General features: G+C 47.4%; 1 protein-coding gene across 3 annotated transcripts; it reads right to left on the minus strand.

Annotated features, from left to right (window-relative positions):
* Nucleotides 1–256: 256 nt before the first annotated feature.
* LOC129341178 (UDP-N-acetylglucosamine transferase subunit ALG13 homolog) lies at nt 257–18,578 on the minus strand. 3 transcript variants are annotated; one of them, XM_054996205.1, is made up of 5 exons: nt 18,432–18,464; nt 17,514–17,539; nt 15,221–15,383; nt 5,241–5,379; nt 257–3,600 (listed from the first exon to the last, which is right to left on the minus strand). In XM_054996205.1, the coding sequence occupies exons 4-5, from the start codon at nt 5,309–5,311 to the stop codon at nt 3,492–3,494; spliced, it is 180 nt and encodes a 59-aa protein (XP_054852180.1). In that variant the 5' UTR covers nt 5,312–5,379; nt 15,221–15,383; nt 17,514–17,539; nt 18,432–18,464; the 3' UTR covers nt 257–3,491. The 3 variants fall into 3 exon arrangements, with proteins under 3 accessions (XP_054852180.1, XP_054852179.1, XP_054852181.1); XM_054996204.1 differs by lacking the exon at nt 17,514–17,539 and having other exon boundaries at nt 18,432–18,578; XM_054996206.1 differs by lacking the exons at nt 15,221–15,383; nt 17,514–17,539 and having other exon boundaries at nt 18,432–18,501.
* Between the last annotated feature and the right edge of the window lie 1,926 nt (nt 18,579–20,504).

Raw genomic sequence — 20,504 nt, forward strand, 5'->3', positions numbered from 1 at the left:
TGTGATCAACATCTAATTTTTACAATCAACAGGTGGTTACATATCCTCCAGCAGCTGTTTTCTGGACCTACCGCTGCAAAATCACGGTCCCTCTTTTATCCCAGTTTTTGTCCTTTGGGAACGCTATTTTAAAATGTCATTCCAGAGAGTTACTAGGTCTCTCTCTCTCCCCCCACAATCTCTAGGAGCTGCAGATATTTAAGTGGGCTGTGATCTGCAAGCATGTGCATGAATGAATACAAAGGCTGTGCTCCTCTTCCGGTTTCACGTGTTTATTTATTTTATTTATAGTCCACCCTTCTCACTGAGACCCAAGGCAGATTACACAGTGCAAGTCAATATGATCAACAACCAGGAGGACATTCAGAGAGAGAAAAACAATAGGGTAAGAGTTGCAGAAATTTGAAAACAAGCATAAATCTGAACACAGACGAAACATTACTGGAACAACGCATGAGTAATTAAACATGACATCTTTAACAACACAGGAGCAGTCTATCTACATTAACAGATGGTACCCAGTAGAATAATCTATAGTCCCTGTCTCTTTATGAAGGCATCTCTCTAAGCCATTTCTTACAGCACAGCCCTATTACCCGAGTAACAAAGCCTATTTAGCATGTGAATGCCCAGGCATGTACATTCCGGTAGCATGTTGTCAGACAGTGATGTTTTTCTAATATACAATTACAAACCACCTCAGTCAGTGGTAGACAAATCATTGTAAAGTAAACAAGTCCCCCATACAATAGAACTGAACTGTCAGCAACACGTGAAGGGGGTTCCCAGCAGTGATGCTTGGATTGTTAGAAGTGTGTCTGTATTTTCATCCTCAAAGCATCGGAAGGGATGCTCCTGCTCTCCCTTGTTTTGGTAAAACACATCTTGCTCCAGTCTGTGGCAGAGGTCACCGTTCTTCTTACTCACTGCCCAAATAGCATTTAACCAATAGCATATAAGTAGGCCTACCTTCAAGGCTTTCTGTACATGTGCTCATATAGTTATAATATCCAAAGAACTGCAAGATCCTTCAGTCCTATGAAAAGCAGGTACCAGATTTGACTCTTCATTTTAATGGCAGGTACTTATTTTTGGTCTTCAAAGGGAGACAAGATTTTGTAGGCAGCTTTATTTTGGACGCAACAAGTCTGTTTGTTTAATTTCCATCCTGCCTTTCTCAAGGCAGGTAAGAAATACTACTTGGTAAAAGTGGGTTGTGCAGTCTTATCTCATTTCAGCTGCTAATGTTCTACATTTCCTACCCTAAACATTTCTCCTCTGCCCTAATCAAGCTGATTATATTTTGCATTGTATCTTTGCAACCTAACTTCTTTCTATACAACATTATCTCTCCCCCCCTTCAGACTGGGATATAAGGGCTCAGGGATCTCTATTCCTATTTGTACCTGGTGAAGAAAGCTTTGACTCTCAAAAGCTTCTACCCTAGAAATCTTGTGGGTCATAAAGGTAGCTACTGTTCTCCTTTAGAGCTGCAGTCAGAAGGGAGGGACCAGGTGACAGCCATCCAAGCAAGCTAAGAGCCTTGTTCTCTATTCCCCTCCTAGAGAATGTGGGCGGAGTTGCAGGAAAGTTCACTAGCTGAGCAGGCTTTCTTTTGCAGCCCCCCTCCCCCCTTGGCCCAAGTTAGCTTCCTTTGTTGTTATCGTTATGGTGCATACTCTTCTTATTTTTTACTTCATTTACAGCCCTCCTTTCTTGCTGAGACTCTGATTAACAGAACGAGGATCACAGAAAGGGAGAAAATTGTCTGAGGCATGATACAGAAAGTGGGTAACAAAGGTGGAAGACAATGCAATAAAGATAAATCAATACATTACAATAGACTACTACATGGATTCTGTTCCAAAGCAGCAGTCAGTACTCAAGCACCATCGCTGATAAAGTTTGCTTGACCTCTCCTTCCAGCTTTACTAGGTTAACCTGTGAGACTGTCCAAAAAGCCCTGCTCACACTCTAACACGTTCATTTGGCCTCAATAATGCCTGTGCCCTGACCTGGATAAGCCCAGGTGAGCCTGATCTCTCGTCAGATCTCAGAAGCTAAGCAGAGTCAGCCTTGGTAAGTAATTGGATGGGAGACCACCAAGGAAGACCAGGGTTGCAGAGGCAGGCAATGGCAAACCACCTCTGATAGTCTCTTGCCAAGAAATGTCAGCTGTGACTTGAGGGCAACACACACACACGCTCCAGAGCCTGTAGGACTAGACTTGGTTTTGCAGTGCAATCATTACATCGACTGGCTGGGGTCACCTAGTGAAGGAGAAAGAAGCCCTATGCAACAGGGAACACCTGATAAAAGCAACAGCGGCAAACTAGGAGAACAATGAGAAGTGCAAAATTCCCAGCGACTGCTGAATCTCTAGACTATTTCTGGGCCCCCAAAGCAGTGTCTTTGATCCAAAAACTGGATCAATATTCCACACAGCCATAATTGGAAAAGAAGTACATATGGGGAAAAACCTGACGGGTTATATTAAATATGGGTGGATTACTTTTTATTACAAGTTGGATGCTGAGATTTGCAGATGCAGAGATTGCAGGATTGTCACCCCTTCCCCTGCCCCCCCCGAGCCTTTTCCAGCCCCAAGAAAACAGAGACTTGTGTGTGCTAATAGCCACGCAGGCTGCGCCACAAGAGCGAGCAGGGGGAAAGGAGCGAAATCACTCCTTCCGCTTCCACTCATGCAAGAGGCAGAAAGGTGATCTCATTTCTTTCTTCTACGCAGCAGCCAATGCGCACAATATTAGGACATGCTAGCCACTCCATCGCAGGGAATAAACTCTCCCAGGGTCAGAAAGATCTTAGGGAAGATCTTGAATTGTCAGTGGCTTCCAGGAGCAGTTTTGAGGATCCAAGCTTTTATATTTTGAGTGCAGGACACTTTCTTGGGAGTGAGCCCCATTGAATAGACTTGAGTAGGATTCTGAGTAGACCTGCTTAGGATTGGTCTGTGTGCATTATTTTATCCCGCCTGTCTCACTAAAGAGCTCTGGTGGTACATATGGTTTCCCCCAGGTTATCCTTACAACAACCCTGTATGGTAGGTTAGGCTGAGAGAGATTGACTAGCTCAAGGTTACCCAGTAAGTTTCATGGCGTGATTTGAACCCAGGTCTTTGCAGTCCTAGTCCAGCATCTAACCACTACCAAATCTTCTCATGTTTAAGCAGTTAATTGTTAGCATACATACCACCATAGTTTGCAGCATTTCTGTACAGGGGCAGAAAGGCACGCAGGACTGAAGATGGCAAGGACTTAAGTGGATAGGCTTGCCCGCCTTGCCCATATTGTGCTCCTGCTTGCTCCCTGACTCAACGGACCAGAGGTAAATGAATGCTGCCGTCTTGGGCCATGTCTTTATACACGACTACGATCTGGTAACAAAAATGCATACGCAAAGACATCTTTTCACAGCATGTACAAATAAAGTTAGTTCCAAATGTGGGAGCTTCCTTTTACAGCTCGCTTTATTTAAATCCCAACTACTTTGTCTAAGAACGCAGCAAATTTTTCTGGCTGTCCAGGTGGGAAAGGTTTCAGTGTTGACAAGTCCATTGACTGAAGAGTCTTGATGAGAGTTCTACAGAAACAGAAAAAATATATATTCTGCTCATCATCCAAGGAACTTAGATGGTATTATCTTGCTTTTAGATTGCTCAGAACCCTGTGATTTTAATAATAGCCCTCAGAATCCAGAACTCAGGGCCTATGGCCTTGAAAGAACAAGGATCAGAGGCTCAAGATGAAATATGTGGGAATATAGTCAGTTGTATAAGATTTCTAAGATTGAAACCGCAATGTTATGCTGCTAAAAATAGAAGCCCAGGTTTTTCTCTTCCTGTTGTTTCCTTCTAATGAAACGCAGTGTGACATCGTGTCTAGAGCTCTTTTGAACCCTGCTCCGCTTCAGTGGCTATGGTTTATGGAAACAGAACAGCTTGATTTCACATGTTTTGTATGATTATGAAGAAGGTGAAGAAAGAAATGCAAGGTTGCTATTTTCAGTGACAGCCCTGTGTAACAACTAAATGAATGGTAAAGACAAAAGCTCCTGTTTTTTTTTAAAGAGAGAGAGAGACAGACAGACAGACAGAGAAAATAAAAGGGAGCCAGGGATTTACTTGGCATACAGAGAACTGTTAGACTACCTTGTGCGAGCAGCTACTATCTCCTTGCCCAAAACTTAAGTGGTATATGGGGTGTGATGCCAAGATCCATGGTTGCTGTGTTATTCAGAAGATCTAAAGCCCACATTTCAATTTAAAAAAAAATTCTCCAAACTATAAATAAAGCATAAAAACCCAATTAAAAAAAGAGAAGACAAAATACAAGAGAAGACAAACTAAAATGACTGTGTAGTAAAGCCACTGCTACTTAAAAGTATACTCCCCAAACCTGCTGCATTCTTTGGATGGGCCTCTTAGGTCCTTTTAGGGAGAATTTCAGCCTGTTGGCTTGAGACATGCCGTTTCACTCCCTCCCGGAGTCCGCAGAGACCAACAGGCCTCCCCAGCAGAAGACCATGCGCCTCCCCCTCCAAGGGCTCCTTCTTGCTCTGTTATGTTATCTAGGCTGGATGCGGAGCAGAAGCAGGAACTTCCATCTGTGCCTGCCTCTGGTTGCTGTTGCTCACTCTTTATTTCTTAGATCCAGCCCGATTTGCAAGACAGCCAACCAAATAAATGATGCAAGAGTTGATTTTTTAGTAGAATGCCTCAACAGCTGGCACTAAAATACAAACTGGGTTTATGTTGTTAAAGCAAATTGTACGGGGACAGTTTCCCCTTTGTATTTTATTTTTCTTAAAGAATTCTGAAACCTCAAATTACTTTCAGTACCAGCCTGACACAGATAGACAAGTAATTGCTGTCCTTTAATTATCTATGTAAAATCAATGGATGGTATCCTATTCTTTTAAGTTAGTCAGTGTTAAAGGACGCAAATACCTGTGTTGTAATACAAAGATAAAATGGAAGCAAGGATTCTAGCATAGTATTACTTGTGTACCATACCCCAAATGAACCCAAAACATTGCTGAGGTGCACCTCTTGCCAGAAATTCAATTATTTGATCTCGTAAGCTACACAGGTGCCTAGGGATTCTCAAGTGCCCTGAATCAGGCCTAACCGGAGTTATCCAGAGCAATCTGTATCAGGGGAACCCTGCTGTAGTCCATGAACACAGCTGTTATACCCAATGGTGTTCTAAGAGGGAGCATACCCGCACGTGCAGTAAAAGAGGTGTCCGTCCCTGTGCAGCTGTCTTGCCAGCTCCAACTGATGATTGTTCATCAGCTTGTCATTTACAACTACGAGTAATGGTTTCCCTGCTTCCAATACCTCTAGGCAGCTACCTGCACCTATAGAAATAAAACAGTACAGAAGAATGTTATCCAAACCATTACATTTAACTTAGCATCAAAACCAAGCATGCATATCAACAAACATCAAACTTAAAAGTGCAATGCCAGTTATATCTTGTTTCCATCAAAAGCTTTGTTCTTTAACCTGCAGTCAGAGCCATTCTACAGTATTCTCAACGCCATGGCTGCACTGCATGGTATTCTAAGGGTGCAATCCTAAACAGAACTACTCAAAAGTAAGTCCCATTTTACTCAATACAGGGTTATTCCTAGGAAAGTGTTCTTAGGATTTCAGCCAAAATGTCTGATGTTTTGTCTTAAAGGCAACCTTAAAAAGGGCTGTTAACCACCAATGTGTTCACATTTTAATATATAGGAACCAAAAGCGAAGCTTCAGTCAAAATAACCCAACACCAAACTTTTTGCTTTCCATTGGAGTTCTGTGAGAATCCGCCTCCGTGATTACATGTTATGGCAGACATGTGGTGGCTGCCAAAAGCAGCAGCTCTGAATTTCCTCCTCCTCTCTCACCCAGAATGTTCAGGCATGAAAAATGCATGATGTGATGTCCTCATTTTGCAAGTCTCCTCCCTTCCCCATGGCAGCTAATGAAGTGGTGCAATAATGGTGAAATTTGCAGCCAGATGACATTATATGTTTCACAGGACAGAGAAGCAAGAAGAAAAAACACAGCATTGCCATGTGCCTAGATCCAGTTTATAGCTATCAGATGGGACTTAGTGTGCATACGTGTATTGTGTGCATGGCCATACTGACCAGGGCCATATTAACCCATGGCCAGGCCTCTAGGCTTTCAGGTATTTCACCCCCCGCCCCCGGCACTTCAATCTTTCACCCCACTACAGGTGACAGCCTGACCCTTGTTCGGTAGGTACTGGACTGCAGTACATAGCCCTATATCCATTTTAAGGGGCTCCTGAAGAATTCTATTCACAATTTTAAAAATATTTTTATTGTGCAAGTAGAACTTTTCAGGAAAGCACATTTTGAGGGTATAATTGTTCAATACTGTAAAATTTTGAAGTGAATAAAATATTATTTATTAAATATATATAGTTTATGGATAATTGGTTTAATTTATTTATTTTTATTTTATTTATTTCAAATTTGTATTTCGCCCTCCCCGCAAGCGGGCTCAGGGCGGATACCAACGTAAGAGAAATATAAGAGAAAATTTGTTTCACTTCAGTAAGGAAGCAGTTAATTATCTTATTAATAGAGGTTATATAAGAGAATTAATGGTAATTTATGTGGGGGTGTGCCACAGCAAAAAAAATTGATGGGCCCTTCATCCCTGCGGGACCCCGAGGCTTCAGCCTTTTGAATAATATGGCCCTGATGCTGACCATACACATTATTTGCTGAACAACTGTTCACCAACTCAACATTCTTTGTTTGCCACACAGCATCTCCCTTGCACATAAAATACTGGCATGAAATCTGGTAACAGGTTAAATTCCTATGCTTCAAGTTTGATTTCCAGTTCCAAGTCCTGCATCCATTTTCAAAGATGGGAGAAAAACATAAAAGAAGGATCTTTCTTGAATATTGAGAGATCACAAACATACTTAAGTCTAGATGACTGCACCATAAACAGATGTTGGAAGTTGGAACTCTAGCTTGACCCTCTGCACATATTTCAAAGGGGGTGTGCGTGCGTGCGTGCGTGCGTGCGTGCGTGTATGAAGGAAGCTAGAATAAATGGTAATGTAATTTTTTTTCTTGAGCACTGAGTGTCTCATGAAAGCTCATCCTACTATATAAAAGGCTAAGAGTATTCAAGACAGCTTACTTGCTACCTTGGTGTGCCTCCAGAGGGCGCTGCTGTGGAGCGAAGCACAGATGAGGCAGCCAGACCTCCAGAGAGCACACCACGGTGGGAAGCCAAGGTCAGGAGCAGGCACGGAGCAGGTGGCAATGCCTTCCCACTGCCTTCACCCAGCTGGGATCAGGAGTGGTCGCTGCAACCTGCACTTCCCGGAGTGTAAAGTTAACACTGGTCAATGAATTAATTTAAATACATTTAAAGTGACAAAGTGCAAAAAGTGTTCAACAATAATAAATATAACAATTTACATACAAACAATCGTCTATCCAATAAAAATGTCAATAAATACATCAATAAATAATTCAATAAATATTCCAATAAATACCTCAGTAAGTAATCATAAAGTTATAACTTATTATATTATAGCTTATTATTTATTTAAATTAATTGATTGACCAGTGTTAACTTTACACTTCGGGAAGTGAAGGTTGCAGCATTTAGTCTTTTGTTTCTGGAGTAGCCCTTGTGGTTTAATGGGATCAGGAGTGGAGCAGGTGGCAATGCCTGCTCCCCATCTTCACCCACTTGGAATCAGGAGCGGAGCAAGTGGCAATGCCAGCCTCCACCTTCACTCAGCTGGGATCGGGAGTGGAGCAGGTGGCAGTACCTGCCCTCCGCCTTCACCCAGCTGGGATCAGGAGCGGAACAGGTGACAATGCCCGCCCCCCCTTCACTCGGCCAGGATCAGGCACGGAGCAGGTGGCAATGCCTGCCCCCGTTCAACCTGCCAATGGCTGCCGCCCCTCCACTCAATGGGAATCAAGAGCAGAGAAGGAGGTAATGCTTTCCCCCCTTCACTCAGCCAGAATCAGGCACGGAGCAGGTGGCAATGCCTACCCCCTTTCACCCAGCTAGGATAAAGCACTGAGCAGGTGGCACTGCCCGTCCCCCTTCACTCAGCCAGGATCAGGCACAGAGGATGTGGCCGTGCCTGCCCCACCCTGCCTTCATCTGGCTGTTATCAGTGACAGAGGATGAGGGAATGGCCACCTGCCTGCCATCTCCTTTCTAGAGCCCGTTGTATTTTTTCCCACAACGGGCTTTTTTGCAAGTGCTGAAATAAATGTTATTAGCCTTTAAGGTGCCCTGGGTTTCTATTTTAGTATTGTAAGCCCCTGCCCCACCCAGCGTACTGCCCCACCTTCCACCGTGGTGTGTCGCAGGGGGGGGGCCCTCCCTCGCCCTCAGATGTGGGCAAGGGGGGGTTGAAGGCACCTTCTCCTCCTATCCTGCTGGACTCTGGTCTCCTTGCTCCTTCTCTCTCTCCACCATACCAGTCGCTCCACCGGTATTCTTCCCGTCTTCCTTGGGAGGGCCTTTTTTATCCCCTTTCCCCACCATCATAGCCAATCCCTCCACCTCCCACCTCCTGTCTCTCTCCCTGCCGTCCCTGATGCCCCCCATGAGCCGTCTTTCCCTGTTGCCCTCCATTCCTCTGCTTGCCTTCCCCCTCCCAGTCCCTCCTCCCTCTGTCTCTCCCAGCCTATCCCTTGTCTATGCTGGGCCCACCCCTCTCTCCCTGGGAGTGGCTGTTCCCAGACCGGTGTGGCCCTGGCTTCCGCGGCCCGGCTCGGCATGTTTCTTGCCGCCAGGCCGAACATCGGGGCTTTCAGCCCAGCAGTGAGCGTCGGCGGCTGGCTCTCCCCTGCCAGCTTCTCTGCCTGCTGCGGTGCCATCCCACAGCCCAGCTGATCGGAGGTGAGCGGCATTTCTGAGTCCAGCTGTTCCTGCCCTGCTGGTTTCTGCGGTGGCCTCCCTCAGGCTGGAGGCTGCTCCCCCAGGGCCCCTTTGCAGGTAAGGGGACTGGCTGGGCCAGGGGTTCTGGGCTGAGTGCTCTCCAGGTGGGAGGGTGGGGTCTGCAGGCCCAGGCCCAAATCCGGTCACACCAGTCCCCCCCCCCCCGGGGCTTGGCAAGGTGTTGCTCGGGGAGTCCCCCATGACATTCTGATGGGCAAACTGGAAGACTGTGGACTGGACTATAGGACAGTTTGGTGGACAGGGAACTGGTTAGAGGACCGCACCCAAAGAGTGGTGGTCAACGGTGTTTCATCAGATTGGAGGGAGGTGTCCAGTGGGGTGCCGCAGGGCTCGGTTTTGGGCCCGGTACTTTTCAATATTTTTATCAATGATCTGGATGAAGGAGTGGAAGGGCTGCTCATTAAATTTGCTGATGATACCAAATTGGGAGGAGTAGCAAACACCCAAGAAGATAGAATTAAAATTCAACAAAACCTGAATACTCTGGAGAAGTGGGCAGCTGTGAATAGGATGCAATTCAACAAAGACAAGTGCACAGTAGTACATGTGGGCAACAAAAATGGGAAGCACAAATACTGAATGGGGGATACACTTCTGGGCAGTAGTATATGTGAAAGGGATCTTGGGGTAAGAGTGGACTGTAATCTAAATATGAGCAGTCAGTGTGATATGGTGGCAAAAACGCTAATTCAATCTTGGGTTGTATCAAAGGGGCCATAGCGTCGAAATCGCAGGAAGTCATAGTCCCGCTCTATACTGCCTTGGTCAGGCTGCACCTGGAGTATTGTGTGCAGTTCTGGAGGCCTCACTTCAAAAAGGAAGTGGACAAAATTGAGAGGGTGCAGAGGAGAGCGACAAGGATGATCAGGGGTCTGGAGACTGAGCCCTACGAGGAAAGGCTGAGGGCTTTGGGAATATTTAGTTTGGAGAAGAGGAGATTGAGGGGGGACATGATTGCTTTCTTTAAATATTTGAAAGGCTGTCATTTGGAGGAGGGCAAGGAGCTGTTCCAGTTGGCAGCAGAGGGTAGGACGCGAAGCAATGGGCTAAAACTACATGCACAAAGGTACCGGCTGTATATTAGGAAAAACTTTTTCACGGTCAGAGTAGTTCAAAAGTGGAATCAGCTGCCTAGGGAGGTGGTGAGCTCCCCCTCACTGGCAGTTTTCAAGAAGAGGCTGGATGAATACTTGTCAGAGATGCTTTAGGCTGATCCTGCACTGGGCAGGGGGTTGGACTAGATGGTCTGTATGGCCCCTTCCAACTCTATGATTCTATGAGGCATCGTTTACTCATGACACGTAATCTGCATTCACATGTAGGCTGCCAGGTCGGTGCTGGAGGGTAAAGCTGAAAGGAAGAAGAGAGAGGTACCATCTTAAGATCCGAGGGTTATGTTCCTTCATCCGGGCCATCCATAGGAGGGGGGCATGGTCAGTAACCTGGGTGAAGGGGTTGTGGGCTAGATAGAATTGCAGGGCCCCAACAGCCCACTTCACTGCTAATGCCTCCTTTTCCACTAAGGCATAGTGGGTTTCCGCGGGTTGCAGCTTCTGACTGATAAAGGGGTGCTCTCAGCCTGCCACCTCCTGCGATAACACGGCTCCCAGGCCCACTGCGGAGGCATCCATGTGCACAATGAAGGGCTTTGTGAAGTCTGGATTGTGGAAGACTGGCGTCTGTGATAACGCTTGCCACAGGGACTCAAAGGCTTTGTCTCGGTCCGCTGTCCAGCGTATGGTTGTTGGCTCGTCCTTCTTCAAGCAGTCGGACAGGGGGCTAGCCTGATTGGCGAAATGTGGAATGAACTTGCTGTAGTAGCCCTCTAGGCCCAAAAATCGCCTCATTTGTCTTTTCGTGTGGGGCTTCGGGGTCCATTCCAAGGTGGTCACTTTCTCTTTTTTTTTTAAATAAAATTTTATTGGTGAGTGGAAAAACAAAAGAAAATTTTCCAAATTTAACACATATAATCCCATTTTTTCCCCTTACTCTGTCCCCCACCCTTTTCCTCCCCCCTCCCTATTGACTTCCAACAGCTTTCCAACCCTTAACCCTTCTTATTACTTAAATCTATTTCATTTATATTTTCCTACCAACTTTGAATCATAATATCTCTTACTCTAAGCACATTCTTATTCTTTTACATGTCAAACATACTATCAATATAGTATATCTCATATCAATATAACGTAACAATATAGTATAATATATAGCAGGGATCGCACTATCTCTTACTTTAAACTTATTCTATTTCTTTTCTTTTAGGCATATACTCCATCAAATACACTATCAATATAGTATATATTATAGTAATATATTATATATTGTATGCTATGCCACCAATGTAGCACAGCACACAACACCATATAGCATAACCACATAATATGTTATAATGTAAAGTCTGATCCACTAACCCGTTATTTTATGTTATATATCATATATAGTATATCTCATTGAGATATCTATTTACCCCTTCTCATTATCTCATATATTCAATGTAAAATTCCCTTAAATATTATATTAGCTTAGATTATAATTACATTCCCCCTAAATGGTAAGATCCCTTCTCTCTTCTCATTGCAACATTGTTTTTTAAAAAAAATTTCAAACTGCCACGGTTCTCCTTTTACATCCCACTTTTTTTTCCAAAAATTGTTTCAATTTCTCCCAATCAACAATATATTGTCCTAGGTCAAGATCTTTAAGTTTCCTTGTCATTTTATCCATTTCTGCCATGTACAGCAATTTATAAATCCAGTCTTCTACAGTTGGTGGTCACTTTCTCTGGCACCGGTTGAAGGAGACCCCTTCCCACCCGGTAGCCTAGGTACGTGAGCTCCCTAAACCCAATGCAGCTTTTCCAAGGATTGGCCTGTAGTCCGGCCTCAGCCAATGCGTGGAGCACCGCTGCTAGGTGTTCCAGGTGGGACGGCCAGTCCGGACTGAAGATGACGATATTGTCAATGTAAGCTCTTGCAAATGTCTGGCAGTGGGCCAGGGCGTGATTGACTAACCTCTGGAAAGTTGCCACTGCTCCATGTAAACCAAAGGGCATCACCCTAAACTGCTAGAGGCTCTGGGGGGTGGCAAAGGCTGTCTTTTCTTTATCTTCTGGGGCCATGGGGACCTGCCAGTACCCCTTTGTAAGGTCTAAGGCTGAAATGAACTGCGCTGTCCCGAGATGATCTATAAGGAGGTCAGTCCAGGGCATCTGGTAGGTGTCAGATTTGGCTATGGCGTTTACCTGGTGGTAGTCCATGCAGAAGCAAACTGATCTGTTGGGTTTGGGGGCACTAACATGATGGGACTCCGCCAGGCGCTTCGAGACAGTTCTATAACCCGAGTTGAAGCATGTCCTCGACTTCCTTAGCCATGACCTCCCAGCGTTTTTGGGGTAGCGGTCGCCAGGGTGCCCAGGCTACCTGCCCCGGTGGAGTGTCTACCTTATGGGTTATCACTGTGGTGTGCCCCAGCTGCTGGGAGAAAATCCGTGGGTGCTGTCTTATCACCTCCAAGGCCTGTGCTTGTTGGCCCTCCATTAGGCCAGTAGGGGCAATTCCATAGTTCCACCCTTCAGGCTCCAAGGCAGCTCCCCCTCAGAGAGCTCCAGGGGTTCTTCGGCCAGTCCGCAAGGGGTTGGGGGGGGTCGGGTTTTCCCGCCATGCCTTCAAGTCGTTAATGTGGAGTCACTTACAGTGTCAGCGGCCCACACTGGACTTCATAGGAGAGAGGACCCAGCACCCGAGTGACCCGGAAGGGCCCCTGCCCTGTGTTGCCGGGGCCAGGGCCCATCACACACAGGCTCACAAGGACTTGGTCCCCCTCTTGTAGGGTGCAAAGACGGGTCCCTTTATCATAGTAGGTCTTCTGTGCTGTCTGGGCTGCTTCCAGGTTCTTTCGTGCCTCCTCCCGGGCCTTCTCAAGCTGGGCGCGTAAGTCCTGAACATAGGCGGGCTCCGGCAGGGGCTCTGCCGGCACCCTAGGCCCCCATTGCTCCTCCACCAGATCCAATATTCCCCACGGCTTCCAGCCATAAAGAAGTTCGGATGGGGCGTATCCCGTTGAGGCCCCGGGGCATCTCTCGCACGACGAATGGGAGGGGGCCCATGAAAAGGTCCCATTGGGTTGGTTTCTCATGTGCTATCTTCTGCAGCATAGCCTTCAACATCTGATTGAAGCGTGCCACCAACCCGTCGGTCTAAGGGTGGTACATGCTGGTGAATATCTCCCGCACTTGGAGGGTCTGACACAGCTGATGGCTAAGCTTGGCAGTGAAGAGCTTCCCACAATCGGTTAGAATCTCCTTCGGTAGGCCCCCTTGAGCGAAGCAGCGGGCCAACACTCGGGCTACGCCGAGGGCCTTCATATCACACATCGGGACTGCCTGCGGATACCAGGTCACATAGTCCAGCAGGACCAGCAAGTACCGGGCGCCTCGGGCAGTGCAAGCGAGGGGTCCTATGAAATCCATGGCTATCCTTTCGAACAGCTCTCTCATCACCGGCAGGGGCGCCAATAGGGCATGGGGAGGTCCCCTCACGGTTGTCCGCTGGCAGAGAGGACAGGCTTGGCAATATTTTTGTGCATCTCAGACCAGGGTAGGCCGGAAAAAGTGGGTGGCTGCCCGGGCGGCTGTCTTCTGGGCCGCCTGATGTCCGACCTAAGGGTGGTGATGGGCAGTAGCCAGCACCGTGCCCTGGCACTGGCTGGCACTAGTAGTTGGTGCACCTCTCCTGTCTGACCCTGGGTTAGCCCCCGCTCGATGACCCGCGGCCATCAGCCCGCCCATCTAACATCTAACGTCACACTTTCACTCACCACCGTATTCCATCTCAGGTGTTCCAGGGATGCATTGACAGCTTGGTCATTGGCAAATTGGGGGTCTTCTTCCCACTGCAGCTGCCGGCTCTGGGTGGCTCGGTCGACCTTAGGATCTCCCTCTGGGTTGGGGGTTTCCTCCATCAGGGCCTCCTGGGATCCTGGGTCCTGGTTTGCTGTCCACTGATGCATGGCTGTATGGAAGTGAGGGGCGTCCCACCCCAATAGCATCGGGTAGGGCAGCTTCTGTACCCGAGCAAGGTCCGTCACTTGGGTCTAGCCCTGGTACACCATGGAAACATGTACCACCGGGCATTCTTCCACATGTTGATGGAAGCATGCAATGACGGCCTGTTGCACGACTGGGAGGTCCGGGGGCAGTAAGTGGGAGCGGATCATGGAGATGGAACTGCCGCTGTCCAATAAAGCTGTCAGCCATCTCCCCGCGATAACCACCATGGCTAAGAAAGGAAGGTGAGTGCAAGATGACCTGCATGGCGGTATCCCATCCGAGGTCACATTCCACGAGTGGGCAGTCCCTCTGCCAGTGTCCCCACTTCCCGCAGGTGAAACAGGGTCCCCACCCTGCGTCCTCTTTCCCGGGTCCAGTGCTGTCTCCTTTCGGCGGGGGTCTTACTGGCCCGGGGTGGTGGATCCGGGCCCTGGGGCCCTGAGCTCCTCAGCCCTGTCCCGGTGGCTCTGGGCCTAGGGGCCAGTGACCCAGCCTGGCCCGGCCACCTCGTCCGCTGTTGGGGTGACTTGGGTGGACAGCCTTTCCGGTCCTTGCCTCGCTCCCACTAGGATCCTTAGCTTTGGCCGCCATGAAGTTGTCCCACAATGTTGTGGCCTCCTTCAGGTCTGCTGGCTTACTACACACGACCCAGGGGGTCTGGCTGGGCTGGGGGTTCTAGGCCGGGTGCTCTCCCGGTGGGAGGGTGGGGTCCGTGGGCCCGAGCCCAAGTCTGGTCGTGCCGGACAATTATGTACACTGATTACATCATTCCCAGTTAGCATTTAAAACACCAGCTTGGCTCCTAATCATAGACCAAAATATTGGAATGAAAGATAACAGAATGAGTGTGCTCCAGATACATTTTTTAAAATTTCACTACAGAATGCCAGTTTTGTCTCTGCACCTGTTTTTAAGAAGGACTCACAATATGCATGTTCTCCCTTGAGAGCTGAATGATCAAAATGAAATTCTTTAAACATCAGTAAACACCTGCAGCCATTTTCTTTTCACCTACAAAGTGATATCCCCCAAACATTGATTTATATTTATGGATTATGTTGACAAAGCCCAATCAAAAATCCACATAGGGCAAAACAGTAAGTTTGCTTCATCTTGCCTGCACTGAGCACCCAGTTTGTTGGCAAATAAGAATCCGCGCATTCAAATCTGAGAAGCCTTACCTGCATGACTTATGACGAGATCAGATTCTTGAATATCTTTCGACAGTGAGTTCTTGTACCTATACACTTCTTGGGTAAATGTAGGTGTGCTGACTGAACCTGGAGCCACTGTGCCCCTCCCAATCTGAAGGACTAGTCGCTTGTAGCCAAGATCCTGCAAAACCTGTAGTCAGGGAGTAAATTATATTCAGATTTGCCTCTGCCTCGAGTTTAATGCAAAACACACAGAAGTAAATTCATTTCCCTTTGTCAGGAGACAGCGGATATAGATAACTGTTTACTTGGTAATGGGTTCCAGTGAATCCAAAGTAAGTGAGACTGCAGCCAAAGTGTGGTGAAAGCATGTTTCATTGGGACAAGTTAACAGCAAGGTTGACCCATGATCAGGACTGCAGCTATGAAATTTACAGCTCTTTGTCTGATAGGTTGAAATCTGCAAGTGGGTTATTACCAGAAAGAGAGGTGAAAAACAGAAACAAAATTGAGAGAAGAAAGGTAGGCACAAATGTTAAAAAGAATTAAAAGCGCTGACACTTTGTGGATTTGGGCTAAAGGGGGCCAGTGGCCCCGCTCCCTGATCTCTAGACAGAGGGGAGTGTAGATTGCCCTCCGCGCTGCTCCCCTCTGTCTGGAGATCAGGGGGCGGGGCCACCAGCCATGTGACCATTTTCAAGAGGTGCTGGAACCCCATTCCACCACGTTCCAGCTGAAAAAAAGCCCTGGTTTTATGTATCTCCCCCTACATTTCAATGATAAGTGTTAACATGCTAGGCTATATGTTCATTAATTTTTTGTAGGGGCTTCAAGTCCCTGAAACAAAGAGTTAAAATTCAGGATATCTGGCAAGAGGGCTTTTCAGACTCAGTAATTTCCCACTGCATCTGAAGAAGTGAGCCACAGTCCACAATAGCTTATGTGGAAATAAAGTTTGGTTTGCCTCTAAAGTGCCCCAAGACGTGTCTATTTCGAGCTTGTAATAGTAGTGGAATTTTTTGGACACCTGGGGTGTCCCCACATTATTTTATTTATTTATGTCATTTATAGTCCACCTTTCTCACTGAGACTCAAGGTGAATTACATAGTGTGAGATTAGTAGTCAATATCAAGGACATTTTCATAAACAAGGCCACAGGGTAAATAAACACAAGTTTACAAAGACAGAGCATTAGCAGGAATCCAATACAGAGTTGAAGAAATGCTAAAACAGAGCACAAGCAATTCTAGGGCTGACATTAGACAACATGAAGCACAGTTAGCTCATAGGAGCACATATTCAAGACAACAGATAGTATGTAAGGCAACATAGTGCTGAAGTCTATGGTCATTAGCGGAGCATCTGAGACCTCCTCCCTACAATGCAATACAAGCATTCACTCAGGGTATATTTAATTTATTTTTTATTCACAATACTAGAGGCCAACCTCTGCTTGGCTCCACTTGCCAATCCCATAGTTCACTGCACTCACAATATTATTTTACAGGGGCTCTGCATGATATCCTGCAGCTACCTCTGCTTTCTAGCAAGCAAGCCGTCGCTTCCATTGCAGTGGGATATTCTGAGTCTGGGCCAGGATGTTCTGAACCCATTCATTTCCAGCTCTGCAGCTCCCATGATCATCCCAAAGCTGAAGGCCAGGTCAGAAACACCGAGCTTTATTTTCTGATGATGAGTTCTGCCTGTAATCAATGAAGCGGGGGGGGGGGGGGCTGCACCAAGGCAAAAATGAAGAAGGAACAGCAATTGGTGCAAAGGGAAGAATTCTTTAATTATAAAGTAACCCCTCCGCGTTTTGCATCAGCTTCTTCAGGGGGGATCTTCAGAATTCCTTTTAACGCTTCTCCCATATGTGCACTTATTGCAGACTACACTTATTGCACTTATTATGCGCAATAAGTGCACATACGGGATAGACGTTAAAAGGAATTCTGAAGATCCCCCCTGAAGAAGCTGATGCAAAACGCGGAGGGGTTACTTTATAATTAAAGAATTCTTCCCTTTGCACAAATTGCTGTTCCTTCTTCAATTACTTCTGTCTGCCACTCTGGTAGACAAACATGTGGATCCTTTTATTATTAAAGATTTTATAAACTCCACTTTTTCCTGACAATTGAGGCTGTGGGGCAGGTAACAACTAGAGAACAAATACAACAAATAACGAGATGCAGGTTCAGAGGCACCTTAAAGACCAACTACATTTCCAGGTTATGAGCTTTCAAGACTCAAAATTCCCACACCAATATAGAAAGGGTACCTATCAGCAGCCTCCCCCCTTTTGCCCAGGTCAAGACTCACCTGGGGTACAGACAGCGGGGTTTCCTCTTGAATAGATATGCACAAGACAGCATTGCACAGTCTTATAGAGGGTAATTTCTATCGTACACAGAGGGGTATACTCCTGAGCAGGCAAGCATGCTTGTGTGAGGAGGTATGATACACTATGGCACAACTGCCTCACACATTCTTTAGTGTTGCAACGTGCCAACCTCCAGGTGGGGCCTGGAGACCACCCAGAATAACTGATCACCATTCTGTAGAAATCGGAGGAAATGGCTGCTTTGGAGGGTAGACTCTGTTGCATCTAATGTTGCCAGCTCCAGGTTGAGAAATTCTTGGCGATTGGGGGGGCGGGGGGGTGGCAGGGTTTGGGGAGAGGAAGGACCTCAGCGTATAATTAGGGTTGCCAGCTCCAGGTTAGGAAATTCCTGGAGATTCTGGGAGTGAAGCCTGGAAAGGGCAGGGTTTAAGGAGGAGAGGGACCTCAGCAGGGTATAATGCCACAGAGTCCACCCTCTAACACAGCCATTTTCTCCAGCGGAACTGATCTGTCACCTAAAGATCAGTTGTAATTCCGGGAGATCTCCAGCCACTGCCTGGAGGCTGGCAACTCTAGGTATAATCCTAAAGTGTTCGCCTTACAAAGCAGACATTTTCTCTAGGGAAACTGACCTATGTTCCCTGGAGTTTACCCCGCCGGGGTCCTTCCCCAATCTCCTCCCCAAACCCCGTACTCTCAGGCTGCCCCCCCCATCTCCAGGAATTTCCCCACCCAGACTTGGCAACCCCACTCTGAAGTCCTCCCTTGCAGCGCGGAGGGAAAACACCGGAAGTGGCTCTCCGCTCTCCCCCCTCCCCGTTGCCTAGCGACCGAGGCCCAGCAGGGCCTGCAGGCCTACAGGGAGGGCGGCGAGCTCCCCGCCGGACGGGCCTCACCCGCAGAGCCTCCGGGGCCGTCACGGCGGCGACGAGGCCGTCGAAGCTGGTGGTGCCCACGGTGACGAAGGCCGACTTCATGGCGGAGCGGGAGGCGCCGCAGGCCGCGAGCGCCGCCTGGAGGCTCCGGGGGGTGGGGTGGGGTGGGGCGGCCGACCGGGGGAAGGAAGGGGGCGGCCGCTTCTTCCTCCGACGCGCCGCCCTCCGCCATCGAGGCAGCGCCGTGGTGCCGTCGGAACGCCGCGGAATGGCCGGCGTCGAGAAGAGGGAGGCGCTGAGGCCAGGCGGCGGCGTCTTTAAGGGGCCTCGGAGGCCCTTTTCAGCGGGCAAGCAGAGGTCAATTCCCGCCTCCCCTAGTTCCCAACTCCGGGTTGGAAAATTCCTGGAGATTTGGGGTTGCTGGCGCCGAGGGCATGCCGCAGAGCCCACCCTGCCAAGTCGCCATGTCCTCCGGTGCAGCTGGTCCCTGCAGTGTGTAATGCGCGGAGAACGCCCGGCCACACCTGGAGGTGGTTGCTCGGTGCCGGCTGGAGCGCGCCCTAAATTACCGAGCTCAGTTCCTCTGGAGACGGCGGCTGCTTCGGAGGAGGGGTTCTGCGGCGTTATGCCTGGCCGAGGCTGCCCCTCCTCCTCCTCCGCGCCAGGCTCCGCCAGGAAATCTCCAGGAATTTCTGGACCTGGGGTTGGCAGTTACGCCCTAATAAATAAATAACCTTCAAAGCATGTAGGAGGGCAGCTGTGGGATAATAATAAAAATAATAAAAAGTAAACATGTCATTTATAGTCCGCCTTTCTCACTGAGACTCAAGGCAGATGTGAGCCTAGTGCAGTCAGTATCGAGGACATCCCCCGTACCATGGGTTGTATTGGGTGGGTTTTGGCATGTGGGTTGCTGTTAAAAGTTGCTGCCTCTTGCACTGATTTTTATGGTTTTAATATTTTACTGTAACTAATATAATGGATTTTAATGTGATTTTTTATTATTGTCACTTGCTCTGAGCCTGCTTGCGGGGAGAGCAGGTTATAAATTTAATGAAATAAAATAAATAAATAGATTTCTATAAACAATGTTGGGGTAAATAAATACAGGTTTACAAAGACATAGCATTAGCAAGAATCCAATACAGAGTTGAAGAAATCTGAAACAGAATCTAAGTAATTTTAGGACTGATATTAGAAAACATGAAGGACAGGTAGTTCATAGGAGCACATATTTAAAGGCAACATAGTGGTGAAGTCTAGTGGAACCTTAAAAGACTTTATTTCAATATGAGCTTTCAATGAGTGCTGCTTGCAGCACAACTCCTTTGCAATCAGTTTTGGGAAGGGAAAAAGGTTCAGTCTCTACTTCTCTAGACTTATTTTGCTGCTATCTGGTAGCTAGGGTTGCCAGCTCCAATTTGGGAAATTCCTGGAGATCTGGGGGGTAAAACCTGGAGAAAGTGGGGTTTGGGGAGGGAAAGGACCTTGGCATGGCATATTTCCATAGAGTCCACCCCCAAAAGTAGCCATTTCTTCCAGGGGAATTGATCTCTGTGGCCTGGAGACCAGTTGTAATTCCAGGAGATCTCCAGCCACTACCTGGAGGCTGGCAACCCTACCGGTAGCTCTTGGCAGCTGTCTACTTCCTGGCTACTCTATTTCTTTTAAAACCATCTATTTCTATTAAAGGGTTCTTGGAATTTCATTGTAAGCCCTATTAATTTTCTTCTGTGTTTTCATTTAAGACTGAATTGTACATAAGAAAGTGGTCTAAATTAAGCATAACTGATTTCCCAGAAAGATAATTTTTGCTGTCATCACAGAAAACAAACTCTTAATTATATTTTCTAATTGCATTGTCTGACATTCTTTTACATCATCTAGCTTGTTCCTGTAACTCTTAAGTCCTAGTCCATCATCCTGTTTCTTCCCAGTGGCCAACAAGATGTCTCCAGGAAGCCCAAAAACGGGCCCTGAAGGGCAGAGTTATTCCTTTTATTCCAGCAACCGGTATTTAGTACTGCTTCTATTCATACCAATAGACATAGTCTCAGTTTTTGCACAGCCACAATAAATATTCTGAAACAACAT

The sequence above is a fragment of the Eublepharis macularius genome, chromosome 13, assembly GCF_028583425.1.
Source record: "Eublepharis macularius isolate TG4126 chromosome 13, MPM_Emac_v1.0, whole genome shotgun sequence".
Taxonomy (NCBI): domain Eukaryota; kingdom Metazoa; phylum Chordata; class Lepidosauria; order Squamata; family Eublepharidae; genus Eublepharis; species Eublepharis macularius.